Source organism: Xyrauchen texanus, chromosome 9, assembly GCF_025860055.1.
Source record: "Xyrauchen texanus isolate HMW12.3.18 chromosome 9, RBS_HiC_50CHRs, whole genome shotgun sequence".
Classification (NCBI taxonomy): Eukaryota; Metazoa; Chordata; class Actinopteri; order Cypriniformes; family Catostomidae; genus Xyrauchen; species Xyrauchen texanus.
This window is the reverse complement of record NC_068284.1, coordinates 49,018,953-49,039,174: the sequence shown is the minus strand read 5'-3', so window position 1 is coordinate 49,039,174 and position 20,222 is coordinate 49,018,953. Positions and strand designations below refer to the sequence as shown.

Below are 20,222 nucleotides of genomic sequence, written 5' to 3'. Positions count from 1 at the left end.
TCCGCGGCATCCACACACAACTCACCACACGCCCCACCGAGAGCGAGAACCACATTATAGTGACCACGAGGAGGTTACCCCATGTGACTCTACCCTCCCTAGCAACCAGGCCAATTTGGTTACCCCATGTGACTGTTTGGTTGCTTAGGAGTCCTAACTGGAGTCTAATACCCCACGAGGAGGTTACCCCATGTGACTGTACCCTCCCTAGCAACCGGGCCAATTTGGTTGCTAAAGAGACCTGACTGGAGTCTAATACCCCACGAGGAGGTTACCCCATGTGACTCTACCTTCCCTAGCAACCGGGCCAATTTGGTTGATTAATAATGATAATAAACAGGCTTAAAGTCTGTACAGTGCAGATTCATCATGTCAATCGCTCTGGATTAATATTAAATGTGTTATTTTACCGTTATCTTTACGTCCATCGATAATAAAGGTAATGTTGTTGTCTTTAAATCGAGGTCTCCTCATCAGATGTGATGTACTGTGTTTCCGTTAATGCCATTTTTCTCAAAGTGTTTCCAAACTAGTTTTCCACAATATTTGTTGTATCGACGTTGGATTTCTGTGCTAAAGTTTGACGAAAAAATATTACATTGGCACAATTTTATCGATAATTACGTTTCCGTCAGCTATATTGGTAACCCTTTTATTCATATATGAAGCATACGCCCTGTTCGCTCGGGACGTTACAGAGATTATCACCCGTCTGGGATTTAATGTTCTCCGTGTTCATTAGAGGTGGGCGTGTCTGTGGGCGTTACTGACGGTCAAACATAATTTAGGTGATAAAATGACCGTATCTGTTCAACTTTATCAGTTTAAAGGTCAAATGACTTCTTTAACATTTTATTTTAATGTATTAACATTTATAAATGACATATTTTAAAAAGCTTATTAAAATAAAATGGGCTTGAGTTTATTGAAGACGCTGATTATAATAAAACCAATGATATAAACAATACTTGATTACAGAATTGTGCAGAGAAATTACGATTGAATTAAAGCCGCGAGCAGCGATGAACGGGCCGTCACACGCTGGTGCCCGTTGGCGTTTGGTGGCATGTGACGTTTGGGGCAGATTGAACATTATATGTTTGAGTTACAACAACTTCCTGTTTCATTGCAAAACATCAAACTTTGTCAGGCCGCCACGGACACGCCGCTCGGTGAAAACTCAAAAGCTTCACAATGTCGCATCGCCGACACCTTTAGATTAGACTGACCAAATATGATCTCATGAAATCTCTAGGAGGAGTTTGTTAAAGTACGAGGCCTGGAAATGGCAAAACTGAGCAAAAATCAAAGAGAAAAATCGAAATGGCTGACTTCCTGTTGCGTTTAGGGCATGGGTGCAATATAATTGTTTTGTAAGTATTTTTGTACGTGTAGGTGAAACGTGGTTAAAAGCGCACACCGTTGAAAGTTTGTAGGTGGCGCTATTGAGCCATTTTGCCACACCTGATTCTGAACCCCAAATCAGACGTAAACTTTCGGCACTTTTGATGCGTGTGCAAAGTTTCATGAGTTTTCGAGAATGTTTACGCCTCAGAAATACGATTTCATTTGGGGAAAAATGATAAACGCCTAGAAGAACAACAGTGTTCTCGCACCATCAGTGCTAAATATTGCCGTGGCCAGTCTTGGCTTTCTCAACGATTGGACTTTCCTTTTTCGTATTTTTGTTGGTCGGATGGCAAAACATCTATAGGCACGCTGAATCCAAACATACAGAACCGGCTAGTGTGACTAGTGAACTCTGATCCCTGATAACAGTCATCTGATTAGACAAACACACATTCAGTCTGTTCTTTAGTGACGTTTCAAGTAGAGAAACAAAAAACGATTGGTCAAGATTAAGATAAACAACATATTTCAAATCAGCAGCAATATCTGACATCACTGTGTGTGTGTGTGTGTGTATACGTGTGTGTGTGTATATACGAGTGTGTGTGTGTGTGTGTGTGTGTGTGTATATACGAGTGTGTGTGTGTGTGTATATACGAGTGTGTGTGTGTGTGTATATACGAGTGTGTGTGTATACGAGTGTGTGTGTGTGTGTATATACGAGTGTGTGTGTGTGTGTGTATATATACGAGTGTGTGTGTGTGTGTGTATATATATACGAGTGTGTGTGTGTGTATACGTGTGTGTGTGTGTGTGTGTGTGTGTGTGTACGTGTGTGTGTGTATATACGAGTGTGTGTGTGTGTGTGTGTGTGTGTGTGTGTGTGTGTGTGTGTGTATATACGAGTGTGTGTGTGTGTGATTATACGAGTGTGTGTGTGTGTGTGTATACGAGTGTGTGTGTGTGTGTGTGTGTATATACGAGTGTGTGTGTGTGTGTGTGTGTGTGTATATATATACGAGTGTGTGTGTGTGTGTGTGTGTGTGTATACACGAGTGTGTGTGTGTGTGTGTGTACACGAGTGTGTGTGTGTGTGTGTGTGTGTATATACGAGTGTGTGTGTGTGTGTGTATACGTGTGTGTGTGTGTGTGTGTATATACGAGTGTGTGTGTGTGTGTGTATACGTGTGTGTGTGTGTATACGTGTGTGTGTGTGTATACGTGTGTAGACGTGTGTGTATGTGTGTGTGTGTATATACACGTGTGTGTGTGTACGAGTGTGTGTGTGTATACGAGTGTGTGTGTGTGTGTGTGTGTGTGTATACGAGTGTGTGTGTGTGTATACGTGTGTATATATACACGTGTGTGCGCGCGCGCGTGTGTGCGCGTGCGCGCACGTGTATATATACGTGTGCGTGTGTGTGTATATATACGTGTGTGTGTGTGTGAGAGTGTGTGTGTGTGTGTGTGTGAGTGTGTGAGTGTGTGTGAGCGTGTATTTATCACTTTGTGGGGACTATCCCCATAAGGATAGTAAAACCCGAAATGTTTGACCTTGTGGGGACATTTTGTCGGTCCCCATGAGGAAAACAGCTTATAAATCATACTAAATTATGTTTTTTGAAAATGTAAAAATGCAGAAAGTTTTCTGTGAGGGTTAGGTTTAGGGGTAGGGTTAGGTTTAGGGGATAGAATATAAAGTTTGTACAGTATAAAAATCATTCGTCCCCATAAAACATGGAAACACAACTGTGTGTGTGTGTGTGTGTGTGTGTGTGTGTGTGTGTGTGTGTGTGTGTGTGTGTGTGTGTGTGTGCGTGCGCGCGCGCGTGCGTGCGTGTGTATATATACATGTGTGCGCGTGTATATATACGTGTGTGTGTATATATATACATGTGTGTGTGCGCGCGTTTTTGTGATATACCAGGACAATTTTGTAAGTTATAAACTGGTAATCACAAGGTTATTATGCTATAAATGTGATTTATGAGGACATTTCTAGTGTCCCCATATTTCAAATCGCTTAAAAATCATACTAAACAATGTTTTATTGAAAAAGTAAAAATGCAGAAAGTTTTCTGTGAGGGTTAGGTTTAGGGGTAGGGTTAGGTTTAGGGGATAGAATATAAAGTTTGCACGGTATAAAAATCATTATGTCTATGGAAAGTCCCCATAAAACATGGAAACACAACTGTGTGTGTATGTGTATATATACGTGTGTGTGTGTATATATACGTGTGTGTGTGTGTGTGTGTGTATATATACATGTGTGTGTGTGTGTGCGTGTGTGTGTGTGTATATATACGTGTGTGTGTGTGTGTGTGTGTGTGTGTGTGTGTGTTTATATATGCATGCGTGCGTGGGTGTGTGTGTGTGTGTGTGTGTGTGTGTGTTTATATATGCGTGCGTGGGTGGGTGTCTGCGTGTGTGTTTGTGTGTGTGTGTGTGTGTGTGTGTGTGTGTGTGTGTGTGTGTACATGTCTCCATTTTCTCTCGTGGTACCTTTACAAAATGAAGGCCATGTGTCACTAACTGGTTCCAGCCGGTTGGTTGTCATGGTTTCCAGTAAGGAGGGAGGAAGGGGGGTGTACATGACATCAGGAGAATACTGTTGGTCACATGACTTGTTTTGTTGTGTGATTAATACACAGGAAGAGTTGTCTCATGTTCATTACATCACTGTACATCGGTCACACCTGCAGAAGTTAGACAGACATGAGATTTACAGGCCTGGAAAATTCAATTAACAAGTCATGATATTTCTACAGTCAATTTGTATTTATCTCGATTAACTCAGCAGTTAAAATGTTAAAGGTCTAAATCGTGCTGCTTGTGATGTTACTTGAGTCTTTACTGTAAGTGTTGAGATGTCTCTGTAGATGACTTTCATTAGAGTTATTTGAGCACACAGCAGTTTATATTCACTGAAACATCTGTTACTGGATACAGAAGGTAAGAACTCTCTTGTGTCCTTCATACACAGAACTGGGCAAGAGTTTCATAGTGAAGATGTCTTCATCAAATAATGACATTAATAGTTTCATTTCTCGCTTAAAGTACAAAGTCCAGTAAACGTGAAAAAAGCTCAATCAATATTCGGTGTGCCCACCTTTACCTTTAAAACAGCCCCAATCCTCCGAGAGACACACGTGTGGAACATCTTATGTGCCTAAAACTATTGCACACACATATATACACTCACCTAAAGGATTATTAGGAACACCTGTTCAATATCTCATTAATGCAATTATCTAATCAACCAATCACATGGCAGTTGCTTCAATGCATTTAGGGGTGTGGTCCTGGTCAAGACAATCTCCTGAACTCCAAACTGAATGTCAGAATGGGAAAGAAAGGTGATTTAAGCAATTTTGAGCGTGGCATGGTTGTTGGTGCCAGACGGGCCGGTCTGAGTATTTCACAATCTGCTCAGTTACTGGGATTTTCACGCACAACCATTTCTAGGGTTTACAAAGAATGGTGTGAAAAAGGAAAAACATCCAGTATGCGGCAGTCCTGTGGGCTGAAAATGCCTTGTTGATGCTAGAGGTCAGAGGAGAATGGGCCGACTGATTCAAGCTGATAGAAGAGCAACTTTGCCTGAAATAACCACTCGTTACAACCGAGGTATGCAGCAAAGCATTTGTGAAGCCACAACACGCACAACCTTGAGGCGGATGGGCTACAACAGCAGAAGACCCCACCGGTACCACTCATCTCCACTACAAATAGGAAAAAGAGGCTACAATTTGCAAGAGCTCACCAAAATTGGACAGTTGAAGACTGGAAAAATGTTGCCTGGTCTGATGAGTCTCGATTTCTGTTGAGACATTCAGATGGTAGAGTCAGAATTTGGCGTAAACAGAATGAGAACATGGATCCATCATGCCTTGTTACCACTGTGCAGGCTGGTGGTGGTGGTGTAATGGTGTGGGGGATGTTTTCTTGGCACACTTTAGGCCCCTTAGTGCCAATTGGGCATCGTTTAAATGCCACGGCCTACCTGAGCATTGTTTCTGACCATGTCCATCCCTTTATGGCCACCATGTACCCATCCTCTGATGGCTACTTCCAGCAGGATAATGCACCATGTCACAAAGCTCGAATCATTTCAAATTGGTTTCTTGAACATGACAATGAGTTCACTGTACTAAAATGGCCCCCACAGTCACCAGATCTCAACCCAATAGAGCATCTTTGGGATGTGGTGGAACAGGAGCTTAGTGCCCTGGATGTGCATCCCACAAATCTCCATCAACTGCAAGATGCTATCCTATCAATATGGGCCAACATTTCTAAAGAATGCTTTCAGCACCTTGTTGAATCAATGCCACGTAGAATTAAGGCAGTTCTGAAGGCGAAAGGGGGTCAAACACAGTATTAGTATGTGTTCCTAATAATCCTTTAGGTGAGTGTATATAATGGCTTTAACAACGACGCCAACTTTTGTTGTTATTACTTAATAACTTAATTACATTTTTTTAGTTTTTGTTTTTCATAAAGAGGGCCTGACCCCAAACTTGTGCTTTGAACTTATTGCTTTATTTGAAAAATACAAATATTTATATTTATATACATACATGTGGTCTGAGTATCACACCTGGAGTCGTGAGTTTTAATCCAGGGCGTGCTGAGTGACTCCAGCCAGGTCTCCTTAGCAACCAAATTGGCCCGGTTGCTAGGGAGGGTAGAGTCACATAGGGTAACCAAATTGGCCCGGTTGCTAGGGAGGGTAGAGTCACATGGGGTAACCAAATTGGCCCGGTTGCTAGGGTGGGTAGAGTCACATGGGGTAACCAAATTGGCCCGGTTGCTAGGGAGGGTAGAGTCACATGGGTTAACCAAATTGGCCCGGTTGCTAGGGAGGGTAGAGTCACAGGGGGTAACCAAATTAGCCCGGTTGCTAGGGAGGGTAGAGTCACATGGGGTAACCAAATTGGCCCGGTTGCTAGGGAGGGTAGAGTCACATGGGGTAACCAAATTGGCCCGGTTGCTAGGGAGGGTAGAGTCACATGGGGTAACCAAATTGGCCCGGTTGCTAGGGTGGGTAGAGTCACATGGGGTAACCAAATTGGCCCGGTTGCTAGGGAGGGTAGAGTCACATGGGTTAACCAAATTGGCCCGGTTGCTAGGGAGGGTAGAGTCACATGGGGTAACCAAATTGGCCCGGTTGCTAGGGAGGGTAGAGTCACATGTGGTAACCAAATTGGCCCAGTTGCTAGGGAGGGTAGAGTCACATGGGGTAACCAAATTGGCCCGATTGCTAGGGAGGGTAGAGTCACACGGGGTAACCAAATTGGCCCAGTTGCTAGGGTGGGTAGAGTCACATGGGGTAACCAAATTGGCCCGGTTGCTAGGGTGGGTAGAGTCACATGGGGTAACCAAATTGGCCCGGTTGCTAGGGAGGGTAGAGTCACATGGGGTAACCAAATTGGCCCGGATGCTAGGGTGGGTAGAGTCACATGGGGTAACCAAATTGGCCCGGTTGCTAGGGTGGGTAGAGTCACATGGGGTAACCAAATTGGCCTGGTTGCTAGGGTGGGTAGAGTCACATGGGGTAACCAAATTGGCCCGGTTGCTAGGGAGGGTAGAGTCACATGGGGTAACCGCCTCGTGGTCACTATAATGTGGTTCTCGCTCTCGGTGGGGCGTGTCGTGAGTTGTGCGTGGATGCCGCAGAGAATAGCGTGAAGCCTCCACACGCGCTACGTCTCCACGGTTACACACTCAACAAGTCACGTGATAAGATGCGCGGATTTATGGTCTCAGACGCGGAGGCAACTGAGATTCATCCTCCGCCACACGGATTGAGGCGAGTCACTACGACACCGCGAGAACTAAGAATTGAGCGTTACACATTGGGGAGACATTTTTTAAATACATTTTATATATATATATATTTGCATACATACACAAACATAAAAGCTGGCATTTATTTTGGTCTTTATACAGTTATTTTTAAAGGGGGATCATAAAATGTCATTTATTTTTATTTAGTTCTGCCCTTCAGAAGGTACATCGCAGATATTTACATATATCCCATAAGACACATAACTCTGTTCAAAACTTCACATCCGTTTTTAACAGAGTGTGTTACATATTAAACACATGACCCAGTATTGTCTGTCTGGTGACTTCTCTGGAACACAACAGATGTTCAGAATGTGATCATCCTGACTCATTGTGTTAGACATGATTAGGACAGACTTAAAGAGTGAATATGAATGGAAATGGAAATTGATTGGTGAGGAGTCGTGAGAACTGTGTCATGTGACTCTCTTAAACGCTCTCATGTTTATTACAGTGAGCTGAAGAGAGCGAACGGACCCTCGTCCCCTGATGATGTCATCGTTCTGTCTGATAACGAGGCGTCGGGTCCGCTGGTGAACGGTGACCATCGCTGTAAAGAGGTCGACACGGATCTGCTCATGGTAAACAACACTTCTCTTTGAACATGTGTTTATATGTTTATTGAACAGAATGAGTCAAGGGCCGTTCACACATGCAGTGTTTTACAGTGTCCAGTAGTCTCTCTACAAACACTTTAACCATAATACAATAATACTATATACAAATGTACAGTGACACCATGCAGCTGAATCAGACTTTATCTGCTGTTTTATTCTATATGTTCCCATGTGCAGTATATGAATAATAAGATTAACCCTACATGTGTTTGTGTGTGTGTGTGTGTGTGCTATCTGTGTGTTTGTGTGCTGTGTGTGTGTGCTGTGTGTGTGTTTGTATGTGTATCTGTGTATGTGTGTGGTGTGCGGGTGTGTATGTGTGTGTGCTGTGCGTGTGTGTGTTTGTGTGTGTGTGTGTGTGTGTGTGCTGTGCGGGTGTGCGTGTGTGTGTGTGTGTGTGTGTGCGTGTGTGTGTGCGTGTGTGCATGCGTGTGTAGTGCATCGCAGTGTGTAGCGCATGTGCAGTGTGCAGTGCGTGTGTGTGTGCATGCATGCGTGCGTGTGTGTAAGCGTGCGTGTGTAAGGCAGTGCATGTGCATGGTGTGCATGTGAGTGTGTGTATGCGCTGGTGTGTAGTGCTGGTGTGTGTGTGTGGTGCGCGGGTGTGTGCGTGTGTGTGTGTGCTGTGTGTGTGTGCGTGCGTGTGTGTGTGTGCGTGCGGGTGTGTGTGTGGTGCGCGGGTGTGTGTGTGTTGTGGGGGTGTGTATGTGTGTGGTGTGGTGTGCGTGTGTGTGTGTGTGGTGCGCGGGTGTGTGTGTGTGGTGCGCGGGTGTGTGTGTGTTGTGGGGGTGTGTGTGTGTGCGTGCGTGTGTGTGTGCTGTGCGTGCATGTGTGTGTGTGTGTGTGTGTGCTGTGCGGGTGTGTGTGTGCGCGCGTGGGTGTGTGTGTGCGGGTGTGTGTGTGTGTGTGGTGCGCGGGTGTGTGTGTGGTGCGCGGGTGTGTGTGTTGTTGGGGTGTGTGTGCGTGCGTGCTGTGTGTGTGTGCTGTGCGGGTGTGTGTGTGTGTGTGTGTGTGTGGTGCGTGGGTGTGTGTGTGTTGTGGGGGTGTGTGTGGTGTGCGTGCGTGTGTGTGTGCGTGCGTGTGTGTATATAGAGGAGTTCTTTAGTGGACCGTGAGCGTGTCATTAAACAGTTGCAGGAGGAGCTTCGGTTAGAAGAAGTCAAACTCACCCTGCTGAAGAAACTCTGTCATAGTCAAACACACAAAGACTCCAGTGTGGAGAAGGTACAAACACACAATTTAACTTTCAACTGACCTTTAAAGTGCAGCCAATGATTATCAGACAGTTGTCATGAGGTTACATCACTTGATCCAGTGTGTAACGACACATCTTCAGATCGATCATGACATTTAGAGAATGTCATCATATTATACAGCCGGGACTAAAAACCCAAAATGAAGGAACATTTTTGCAGTATGTTGCCGAGCAGGAACGAGGAGTAAAAACTTTATTTTCAAATAATGTTAAAGTTAGTAATCTAATTATTTAGTTCTGTAGTCCCTACTCACAGCTGTATTTTAATTTAACTCTTGCAGTAATCATTTATCATAGTTCTGCAGCCTGTTGTAATCAGTTAAATGGAAAGCTAAACCATTGATGAGACCCGTATCATGACCCTTTTGTAATGTTTTAAGAAAAAAAAACTGGCCAGCTTTGCTACAAACATTAAAAGTACTATCATTTTTTACTTTTCAACAGACCCCTGATGCGCTACTGAAAGCCTAGTGTGGCCCCTGTGCGCTACTGTAAGCCCAGTGTGGCCCCTGTGCGCTACTGAAAGCCCAGTGTGGCCCCCGTGCGCTACTGTAAGCCCAGTGTGGCCCCCGTGCGCTACTGTAAGCCCAGTGTAGCCCCCATGCGCTACTGTAAGCCCAGTGTGGCCCCTGTGCACTACTGAAAGCCCAGTGTAGCCCCCGTGCGCTACTGTAAGCCCAGTGTGGCCCCCATGCGCTACTGTAAGCCCAGTGTGGCCCTCATGCGCTACTGTAAGCCCAATGTGGCCCTCATGCGCTACTGTAAGCCCAATGTGGCCCCCATGCGCTACTGCAAGCCCAATGTGGCCCCCATGCCCTACTGTAAGCCCAATGTGGCCCCCATGCACTACTGTAAGCCCAATGTGGCCCCCATGCACTACTGTAAGCCCAGTGTGGCCCCCACGCGCTACTGTAAGCCCAATGTGGCCCCCATGCGCTACTGTAAGCCCAATGTGGCCCCCTGTGCACTACTGAAAGCCCAATGTGGCCCCCACGCACTACTGAAAGCCCAATGTGGCCCCTGTGCGCTACTGTAAGCCCAATGTGGCCCCCACGCACTACTGAAAGCCCAATGTGGCCCCATGCGCTACTGTAAGCCCAATGTGGCCCCATGCGCTACTGTAAGCCCAATGTGGCCCCTGTGCACTACTGTAAGCCCAATGTGGCCCCTGTGCACTACTGTAAGCCCAATGTGGCCCCTGTGCACTACTGAAAGCCCAGTGTGGCCCCTGTGCACTACTGAAAGCCCAGTGTGGCCCCTGTGCACTACTGTAAGCCCAATGTGGCCCCTGTGCACTACTGAAAGCCCAATGTGGCCCCTGTGCACTACTGAAAGCCCAATGTGGCCCCTGTGCACTACTGTAAGCCCAATGTGGCCCCTGTGCACTACTGTAAGCCCAATGTGGCCCCTGTGCACTACTGTAAGCCCAATGTGGCCCCTGTGCACTACTGAAAGCCCAGTGTGGCCCCTGTGCACTACTGAAAGCCCAGTGTGGCCCCTGTGCACTACTGAAAGCCCAGTGTGGCCCCTGTGCACTACTGAAAGCCCAATGTGGCCCCTGTGCACTACTGAAAGCCCAATGTGGCCCCTGTGCACTACTGTAAGCCCAATGTGGCCCCTGTTCACTACTGTAAGCCCAATGTGGCCCCTGTTCACTACTGTAAGCCCAATGTGGCCCCTGTGCACTACTGAAAGCCCAATGTGGCCCCTGTGCACTACTGTAAGCCCAATGTGGCCCCTGTGCACTACTGTAAGCCCAATGTGGCCCCTGTGCACTACTGTAAGCCCAATGTGGCCCCTGTGCACTACTGAAAGCCCAATGTGGCCCCTGTGCACTACTGAAAGCCCAATGTGGCCCCTGTGCACTACTGTAAGCCCAATGTGGCCCCTGTGCACTACTGTAAGCCCAATGTGGCCCCTGTGCACTACTGAAAGCCCAATGTGGCCCCTGTGCACTACTGAAAGCCCAATGTGGCCCCTGTGCACTACTGTAAGCCTTTGGTGGATTGACAGCGTATTAGCAAACGCTATGGTTAGATATTTTTATGCAAAACCTTGATTCCTCGATTAAAAAAATTAATAAAACATTTTCAAAAAGTGAATCAAATTCAGGTAAAAAAATCATTTGGAAAAGGAACAACGGAACGAAAAAAAATCCACTTTCTGCCCAAATGAACAATTGTTAAACCCTGTTATACACATCAGATGTTCATTTTAAATTAATGTAATCACCTTGTAATTTTATCAACATGTAATTTTCAGTGAATGTTTTTTATATATAAGTGAATTTTCCAACTTTATTTACTGTCAAAACAAATGAAAAACCTGCCAGTGCTGAAGAAGTAATCCAAAGTATTTATGTCACGTTACTGACCTCGAGTAATCTAATGGAATGTTACAAATTACATTTTACAGCCTGTATCCTGTAATCTGTAGTTAAATATATTTAATAAATGTAGGTAAATATAGCCATTTATGACTATATAATTAATATAATGATGCTAATCTGATACACGTGTTTAATCAGTCTGTTGTTTCTTCTGATTGGAAAAAATTATTTATATCTGTTCTGTTTTATTGTGTATTCAGCCAGTGCTTTCAACAACAACAACAACAACAACTCCACCTGTTATTAAAGCATCTGTGTCCAATAAAGCTGCACAACCTGTGAGTCCATCACAACACAACACACTCACACATAGACACACACTCACTCACACATACACATACACACACACACACACACACAAACACACATACGCACACACACACACACGCACTCACACATATGTCATATGTCAACACTGTTAAACTTGTGATTCTAGGCCTGGAAACTGATATTGATTAGGTCTTGAAATAAATATACAGTTTTCTAGTGATGCTCTGCTCTAAATTTGCTCTTTATGAGTGCAGCATCTCTAAAATAATTTTAATTGATCCTCATTGAATCTTAAATCCATTTTGCTCAAATTGTTGTATTGCATTGATTGAATTGTCTGTTGTAGCAGGTGATCTCAGGCCGAGCTTTAGGGACAGTGATTTCTCCTCTGCTGGTGCGTGCCGGCAGTGCAGTGACCAAACCCGGCTCAACGAGCGCTCAACTCATAATGCCTCCACTTGCCAGAGGAGCTCAGGTGAGTCCGCCGCTCTCAGCACACACAGAGTGAACAGAATGCATGTGACATGACACTTAATAAACTGTGTGATGATGTTTCTCCACAGCAGAACTCCAGCTCCACTCCTCCTGCACTGCTGCTGGCCTCCAGATCATCTGGACCAAACGTCCAGGGACAGAAGATCATCCAGCCCGGAATCATCCGCATGAGCAACATCCCCAACAACAGTCTGCTCGTCACCATCAACCAGGTGTCTGTCTGCTCGTTCATTTACGATCACCTTAAATGTGCTGATACATCTTTGTCCTGATTGGTGTGATTTCATTATTTATTTTTAAGCAATAAGCATTGGGTAACAGGGTTGTTGATTCAGCTCTCAGTCAGTAGGAGCTTGGTAGTTAAGGAACAGATGTTGGTTTGTAGTTATTTATCAAAATATATTTCACAAAAATTTAAGAAAACCATATTTAAGAGGGTCTGTGTATCTCAGTGAGTATTGAAGCTGACTATCACACCTGGAGTCGTGAGTTTGAATTCAGGGCGTGCTGAGTGACTCCAGTCAGGTCTCCTTAGCAACCAAAGTGGCCCGGTTGCTAGGGAGGGTAGTGTCACATGGGGTAACCTCCTCGTGGTCACTATAATGTGGTTCTCGCTCTCGATGGGGCGTGTGGTGAGTTGTGTGTGGATGCCGCGGAGAATAGCGTGAAGCCTCCACACATGCTACGTCTCCACGGTAAGGCGCTCAACAAGTCACGTGATAAGATGCGCGGATTGACTGTCTCAGACGTGGAGGTAACTGAGATTCATCCTCCACCACCCGGATTGAAGCGAGTCACTACACCACCACAAGGACTTACAGCACATTGGGAATTGGGCGTTACAAAGAAAAAAAAGAAAACCGTATATAATAGTCACAATTATGACATAGTTTAGAGACCTATTTAACCCTTTAATCTCTGATGGACCCACAAGAAAAACAAACCTTCAGAATATTAATAACTACTGTCTTTAACAACAGGTGTCGTTTGAAAGTTTAGAAGCTAGTTTAGAAACTCATCAAATATTCATGTGTCATATGTTGTTGGAAAGATCTTAAAGAGTAAAATACAACCAGACTATTTGTTTTACTCACAGACTATAATATAGCGAGTAACAGCTAAATATATGTCTTTGACTATTATGTTGGTGTTGCTTAAATGCCGCGTTTTTGCTTATAACTTCAAAAATATAAAGAGAACATAAAATATCACATATGATTATTTAGAGTCTTTCAATGGAGTCCACACACAAGATAATCAGATGTATAGATCATTAGATAATCCACATGAAGCACAATGTTACATATGGCCACCAGGAGATGGCGCCAAATACACGACACAGACTCAATGATGACTCAAATGACACAGAATGAAACTCATTCTGTGAAATCTCATGACTAAAATCATGTCTGCATGCTATGCAAACCTTTAGTCATTGTTGTGTTTGCATGTGTAATTAGTTCTTATGTACAATTATTATCTTTTATTTGTTTGGAGATGTTTTTGGACACTATGATCAATTATATTTGTAATGTTGGAACTTTTGATCGCTTTGTCGTATCAACACAAAACCTTTCTCAGATACAGTCCACATGATTTGGAACAAAACAAAAACAGTTTTACAGAGCCACATTATTAACACCCTGAGATATATAATGACAAATCAGGAAAAAAAAAGATCATTTTTCAACAGTTTTTATGCTGAGTCTCAGAATGTATCAATCTATTTCATTAAAGTATCTGAATAGTTTTCTTTACAATGATACAATAGTTTTTGGCCCAGGATAGGTAAGTAATAATAATTTTTAAATACCACATAGTTTTTAATACGGGAACCAAATTTTGGGTATTTGTCAAGACTATCAAAATAATAATAATAATTATTATTATTATTATTATTTATTTTATTTTTTACAGATTTTTTAATTACAATTGTTTGAGATGTAACCATTTGAAACTTTTGCATTTGTAGGTCAATTTTGACCCGGGCATCAACTGTTTAACCGGGCATCAACTGTTTAACCGGGCATAAATGGGCATCAACATTTGATGATATTATTTAGGATTTTTACTTACAATCACTTCCAATAATTTCACAGAAATGTTGATAATAAAGATGTCTTCACATGTATCGCACTGGTTTTGCTGTAGTTCATGTATATTTTGAAATATCAAATAATTTCTAAAATGTATAATTTCAACAAAAAAATGGTGTATCAATTATTAAACATTATTTTAGTCAGTTAACATGCCAAAAATCTCAATCTTTCATATGTAAGAACAGTTAAGAACTCATGAATGACTTAATAGTTTTAGATGTAAACCATCGGGTTATTAATTATTTATAAGCTTGAATTCAACCGGGTCAAAATTGACCCGCAAATGCAAAAGTTGTCTGCAGATTCTGAACACAGTAGGAGAAAACTAGCTTCTATGCTATGATTAATAATAGTTTTCTCTTCAAAGAACTTGAGAAGTTATGGGACGTCATTGAGCATCCTGTTTGTGTAAAGTTCCACCATCACAACTAATGACAGCTAATGCATCTGTCCATACAGCCCACGCCCACAAACCTCAAGTGCTCGTCTGGGAACGATTCTCCGGCCAGTCGTCAGGCGGCGGCTAAACTTGCACTGCGCAAACAGCTGGAGAAAACGCTACTGGAGATCCCGCCAGCCAAACCGCCAGCGCCTGAATTCAACTTCCTGCCCTCTGCCGCTAATAATGAGTTCATCTATCTGGTGGGTCTGGAGGAGGCGGTGCAGAAGCTGCTGGAGTCTCTCGGCCGAGGTACAGATCACTGAACACTGGTGCACTGGAATTTCATGCAAAATATCAATATTGTGATATAAAGCGACTCGATACACACGCCTTTATTCATGTGAATGTGATGGCATGATTCTGTCTGTCAGGTAAACAAGGTGTGTACGCTGGTTTAGTTGTCACTGCTCGAGAGCCGTTCACCTGCTGTCAGTGTCAGACAGACTTCACCTGTCGCTGGTGCAAAGACAAGGGCGGAGCTACCTTGTGTGAGGAGTGCATGTCGTCCAATCAGAAGAAGGCTCTGAAGGCGGAGCACACCAATCGTCTGAAGGTGGCGTTTGTGAAGGCTCTACAGCAGGAGCAGGAGATGGAGAAGATGCTGCAGCAGAGCACTTCATCATCTTCATCATCATCATCAGCCCACATGATGAAGGCTGATCAGATGAAACGCTCATCAACTGCCGTTCAACAGACACACGGCCGAACCAACCAGCCAATCAACCGCCACTCCAACATCAAACAGGTGAGCTGTTACTCCACTAAATGCTTCTCCAGTGGTTCCCAAACTTTTTTAAACTACGCCAACCATTTATAGTAGGGTAGAGTCACATGGGGTAACCAAATTGTCCCGGTTGCTAGGGAGGGTAGAGTCACATGGGGTAACCAAATTGGCCCGGTTACTAGGGAGGGTAGAGTCACATGGGGTAACCAAATTGTCCCGGTTGCTAGGGAGGGTAGAGTCACATGGGGTAACCAAATTGGCCCGGTTGCTAGGGAGGGTAGAGTCACATGGGGTAACCAAATTGGCCCGGTTGCTAGGGAGGGTAGAGTCACATGGGGTAACCAAATTGGCCCGGTTGCTAGGGAGGGTAGAGTCACATGGGGTAACCAAATTGGCCCGGTTGCTAGGGAGGGTAGAGTCACATGGGGTAACCAAATTGGCCCGGTTGCTAGGGAGGGTAGAGTCACATGGGGTAACCAAATTGGCCCGGTTGCTAGGGAGGCTAGAGTCACATGGGGTAACCAATTTGGCCCGGTTGCTTGGGAGGGTAGAGTCACATGGGGTAACCAAATTGGCCCGGTTGCTAGGGAGGGTAGAGTCACATGGGGTAACCAAATTGGGCTGGTTGCTAGGGAGGGTAGAGTCACATGGGGTAACCAAATTGGCCCGGTTGCTTGGGAGGGTAGAGTCACATGGGGTAACCAAATTGGCCCAGTTGCTAGGGAGGGTAGAGTCACATGGGGTAACCAAATTGGCCCGGTTGCTAGGGAGGGTAGAGTCACATGGGGTAACCAAATTGGGCTGGTTGCTAGGGAGGGTAGAGTCACATGGGGTAACCAAATTGGCCCAGTTGCTAGGGAGGGTAGAGTCACATGGGGTAACCAAATTGGCCCGGTTGCTAGGGAGGGTAGAGTCACATGGGGTAACCAAATTGGGCTGGTTGCTAGGGAGGGTAGCGTCACATGGGGTAACCTCCTCGTGGTCGCTATAATGTGGTTCTCTAGTTAAAAGGATAATCACGACTATTCTGCCCATTAGATTTATTTTATTTATTTCTAACTACAGGGCCAAAATAAATACTGTTGCCGCTGCTTAGACATCAATTCTCGCAGAACATGTGTATGACGAGTTCTCACTATTTCTTCTCTGTCAGTCATCTCAGAACAGTTTGCATGAATAGTGTCGTCCATGAACGCTGTATATGATCTCAGGAAACATACTTAAATGGCATTTAACAACATTGAGACTACAGGTGAATCGTCATACGTGTCAGATATGGTCATTGAACAAGACGTTTGTTTTGTTTTTCGTGTTTAGCATCCAAATGAAATAACGCTGAGGAATGTTTGTTCTGTTACTCTCCTGCAGATCTCCCCGAGTGCGCTGCAGTTGTCTCGTATCATGCAGCAGTCGGTTGCCGGGATACGCACAGTTCCTCACTCGTTCTCGCCGTCCACTCAGCTTCAGAACGCCGTCGCAGCTGCCGCGCTCGTCAGCAGGCCAGGTAAGCATGCCGTGCGTCAGGGGTCAAAGGTCAGCAGCAGTGGCAGCAACAGGAAGCCTGACCCCATGATCTCCTCCACCTGGAGGAAGCAGAACGCCACCACAGCAGGTAGATTCTGAACGAAACGCCCGCTCGATGACCTCACTTCCTGTCACTGCTTCCTCTCTACAATCATTTTAGATGAAACACATAGACTTAATAGTTTTCCTCCTCCTGATTCCTACGGAGCCCCTTAGAGGACAGGACAGTTTTCTGTTCCCTCGCAATAGTTTTGCGTTCCTTCACTGTAAGTTTTGTGTTCCCTCATGATACTTTTGCGTTCCTTCACGATAATTTTGCGTTCACTTGCAGTACGTTTTGCATTCCTTCGTAGTAAGTTTTGCGTTCCTTCGTAGTTAGTTTTGCGTTCCTTCGTAGTTAGTTTTGCGTTCCTTCGTAGTAAGTTTTGCGTTCCTTCGTAGTTAGTTTTGCGTTCCTTCGTAGGAAGTTTTGCGTTCCTTCACTGTAAATTTTGCGTTCCCTCGCAGTAAGTTTTGCATTCCTTCCCTGTAAGTTTTGCGTTCCTTCGTAGTAAGTTTTGCGTTCCTTCGTAGTAAGTTTTGCGTTCCTTCGCTAGTAAGTTTTGCATTCTGTCGCAATAGTTTTGCGTTCCTTCACTGTAAGTTTTGCGTTCCTTCACTGTAAGTTTTGTGTTCCGTCGCAATAGTTTTGCGTTTCTTCGCTGTAATTTTTGTGTTCCTTCACTGTAAGTTTTGTGTTCCGTCGTAATAGTTTTGCGTTCCTTCACTGTAAGTTTTGTGTTCCGTCGTAATAGTTTTGCTTTCCTTCGCTATAAGTTTTGCGTTCCGTCGCAATAGTTTTGCGTTCCTTCGCTATAAGTTTTGCGTTCCGTCGCAATAGTTTTGCGTTCCTTCGCTGTAAGTTTTGCGTTCCTTCGCTGTAATTTTTGTGTTCCGTCACAATATGTTTTGCGATCCCAGATTAAGGTGAGTAACCGCGCCGCCACGAGGACGTAGTAAGTTAAGGAAATGGGGCATTCCATATTGGGAGTAAAAGGGGATAAAATTAAAATAAATAAATAAACAATGAAAAAATTAATTTTTATTAAGAAATATTGATAAATACCATAAATATTTTGTTCATTGTTAGTTAATGATACTTAATGCATTTACTAATGTCAACATGGTTTATGTACAGTAAACTGAATCCATATTTAATACAGTTTTACTGTAGATTAAATGCGTTTAATCTTGTGGTTACCGTGATATTTGTAGAATAATCAAAATAACCATAAAATTAAGATTTTTTGCAATAGTTTTTGTTTTCCTGTATTATCACTTTCATTTACTGTGAATATCAAGGTTAAAATATGGTTATTGTAGTAAAACCATGATAAATGTATCGCGATAGAACGCAAAATTATTTCAGAAAAAAAAGATCCCTGCCTTGTCCTCTTAGGGGCTCCGTAGATTCCTGCTTTTCTGGTGGTGGGTCATTGAATTCATAGTGACGCCTCCCTTATTTAACTGTTGGGAACTGATGGTATTTAGAGTCAGATGTGTTTAAGATCAACATGAAATCTAAATTCACTGTTTACTTTCATAATACACATTCCTGGTGTTTTTGTGAACGTTTAATTAATATATGTTATTAAAATAAGTTGCAAAAACTTCAAATAAAGTTTGTGTTTGTGTTTGTGTTGTTTCATGTCACACTCGTGTTCTGTAATCACAGGTGTGACGATGGCGTATGTGAACCCTAGTCTGTCCGCGCACAAGACGTCGTCATCGGTGGTGGAGCGTCAGAGGGAATATCTGTTGGACATGATCCCGTCACGCTCCGTCTCACAGACCGCAAACACGTGGAAATAAAGATCTGCAAACGCAGCGCTCAAACGGCACAATCCACAATGTGCTAGAACATCTTCAGTCTGAGAATTGAGAACCGCTTGTCTGGAATTTAGTCTGGAATTATCAAATCCGTGTTTAGTACAAAAAGTTTGTCATTTCCTGTTTTAGCACTCTTGTCTTTTTTGCCAGTCCTCGATGCACCAAACGTTTGATCTTCATACAGGAGCAGTTTCGTTCTTTTCAGGGCTTGAGTTAATAACTGATGACAGCGTTAAAGGGCTTTCACTCTTTATAAACAGCATTGACGCGGGACATAGACCCTCATGTGAACGATGTGCCTTCGATAAGCCAATCAGGAGCCACACTGAATCTCGTCAGGACTTGAACGCAAACACACGGGCGGAAGTTGTCGATTAGCATCACGGCTCTACGTGGACGACATCATTTCTGTTCTTAAAAATATTAAAGTTTTCATTAAAAAAGAGGAAAAAGTTGTTGAATGCAAATAAAACCTGCTTCAGTGTGTTCAGTTGCTTCACCCTGTTTGACTTGTAGTTATATAACTGTGTGGAATTGAACGATTTTTGTTTCTTCTCATACTCTCAAATGTATTTGCTTTTCTTCATAAAGATGTCAGTGTCGCTGTATATCTCAAATATTCAACCCCAGCACAATATTTATGATTGTTGATGATCACATATGTTGCCATTAGGTTTGCTTTCACAAGCTGTTTTGTTTCATTTAGGTTGGGGTTAAATTACAGTTAATAATGCTGTATATAACTTTAGATAATTCCATCATCAGATGATTGTTTGAGCATGTTCGTGTTCATGAATCATCTGATGATGAAGATCTGTTACACTCGAGCTTTATTTGTATCTCTGCTGTGATGATGTCACAGAGTTCTGAACGGCTGCGTGTTCTGCGCTCGTGTGCAAAATGAGGTTACGGTTTGTTTGATTTACTTTTGTTCCCAAAATAAAGTTTTAACTCTTTCATTCTTTCTGGGCATTTTGATTCACTTCCAGGTGTTCATCAAGACACCATTAAACGGTTTTGTGTAGCTTTGAGGACATCTTAATGGTAAAACACTGCACAAATGTACTCCACACATAAATGCATTTTAATATATGTTGTTGGTTTGATATTACTTTGCCTTCAGAAAGCTAATAGGGTTCATAGTTTGATTAAAAAGGTGTCGACTTAAAATTGTCATTGAATAATTCAATTTTTGAAACCTTACCAAATTAAAAAGGTGGTAACAGGGTTAACTCACAGTTGGGATCAAGTGTGCCGCACAAGCCCTCAAAAGTGAAGCCAAAACGTCTCGATCGCCCCCCGGTGGCTGGTCCTAGTATAGGTCATAAACCCCGCCTC

The 20,222-nt window shown here is 43.7% G+C and overlaps 1 protein-coding gene across 6 annotated transcripts in view; it reads left to right on the top strand.

Moving 5' to 3' along the window:
• Positions 1-19,830, top strand: part of LOC127649112 (transcriptional repressor p66-alpha-like) — a 33,802-nt gene extending 13,972 nt beyond the window's left edge. For 2 of the 6 annotated variants that reach the window (XM_052134060.1, XM_052134061.1), the window contains exons 3-11: positions 7,655-7,781; positions 8,910-9,041; positions 11,662-11,739; positions 12,078-12,206; positions 12,295-12,438; positions 14,785-15,016; positions 15,139-15,512; positions 16,860-17,103; positions 18,730-19,830. In XM_052134060.1, coding sequence (XP_051990020.1) covers positions 7,655-7,781; positions 8,910-9,041; positions 11,662-11,739; positions 12,078-12,206; positions 12,295-12,438; positions 14,785-15,016; positions 15,139-15,512; positions 16,860-17,103; positions 18,730-18,866 — 1,597 coding nt within the window. In that variant the 3' untranslated portion in view covers positions 18,867-19,830. The remainder of the gene's footprint in view (positions 1-7,654; positions 7,782-8,909; positions 9,042-11,661; positions 11,740-12,077; positions 12,207-12,294; positions 12,439-14,784; positions 15,017-15,138; positions 15,513-16,859; positions 17,104-18,729) is intronic. The other 4 variants (XM_052134064.1, XM_052134063.1, XM_052134062.1 and 1 more) reach the window with 4 other exon arrangements.
• The last annotated feature ends 392 nt before the right edge of the window (positions 19,831-20,222 follow it).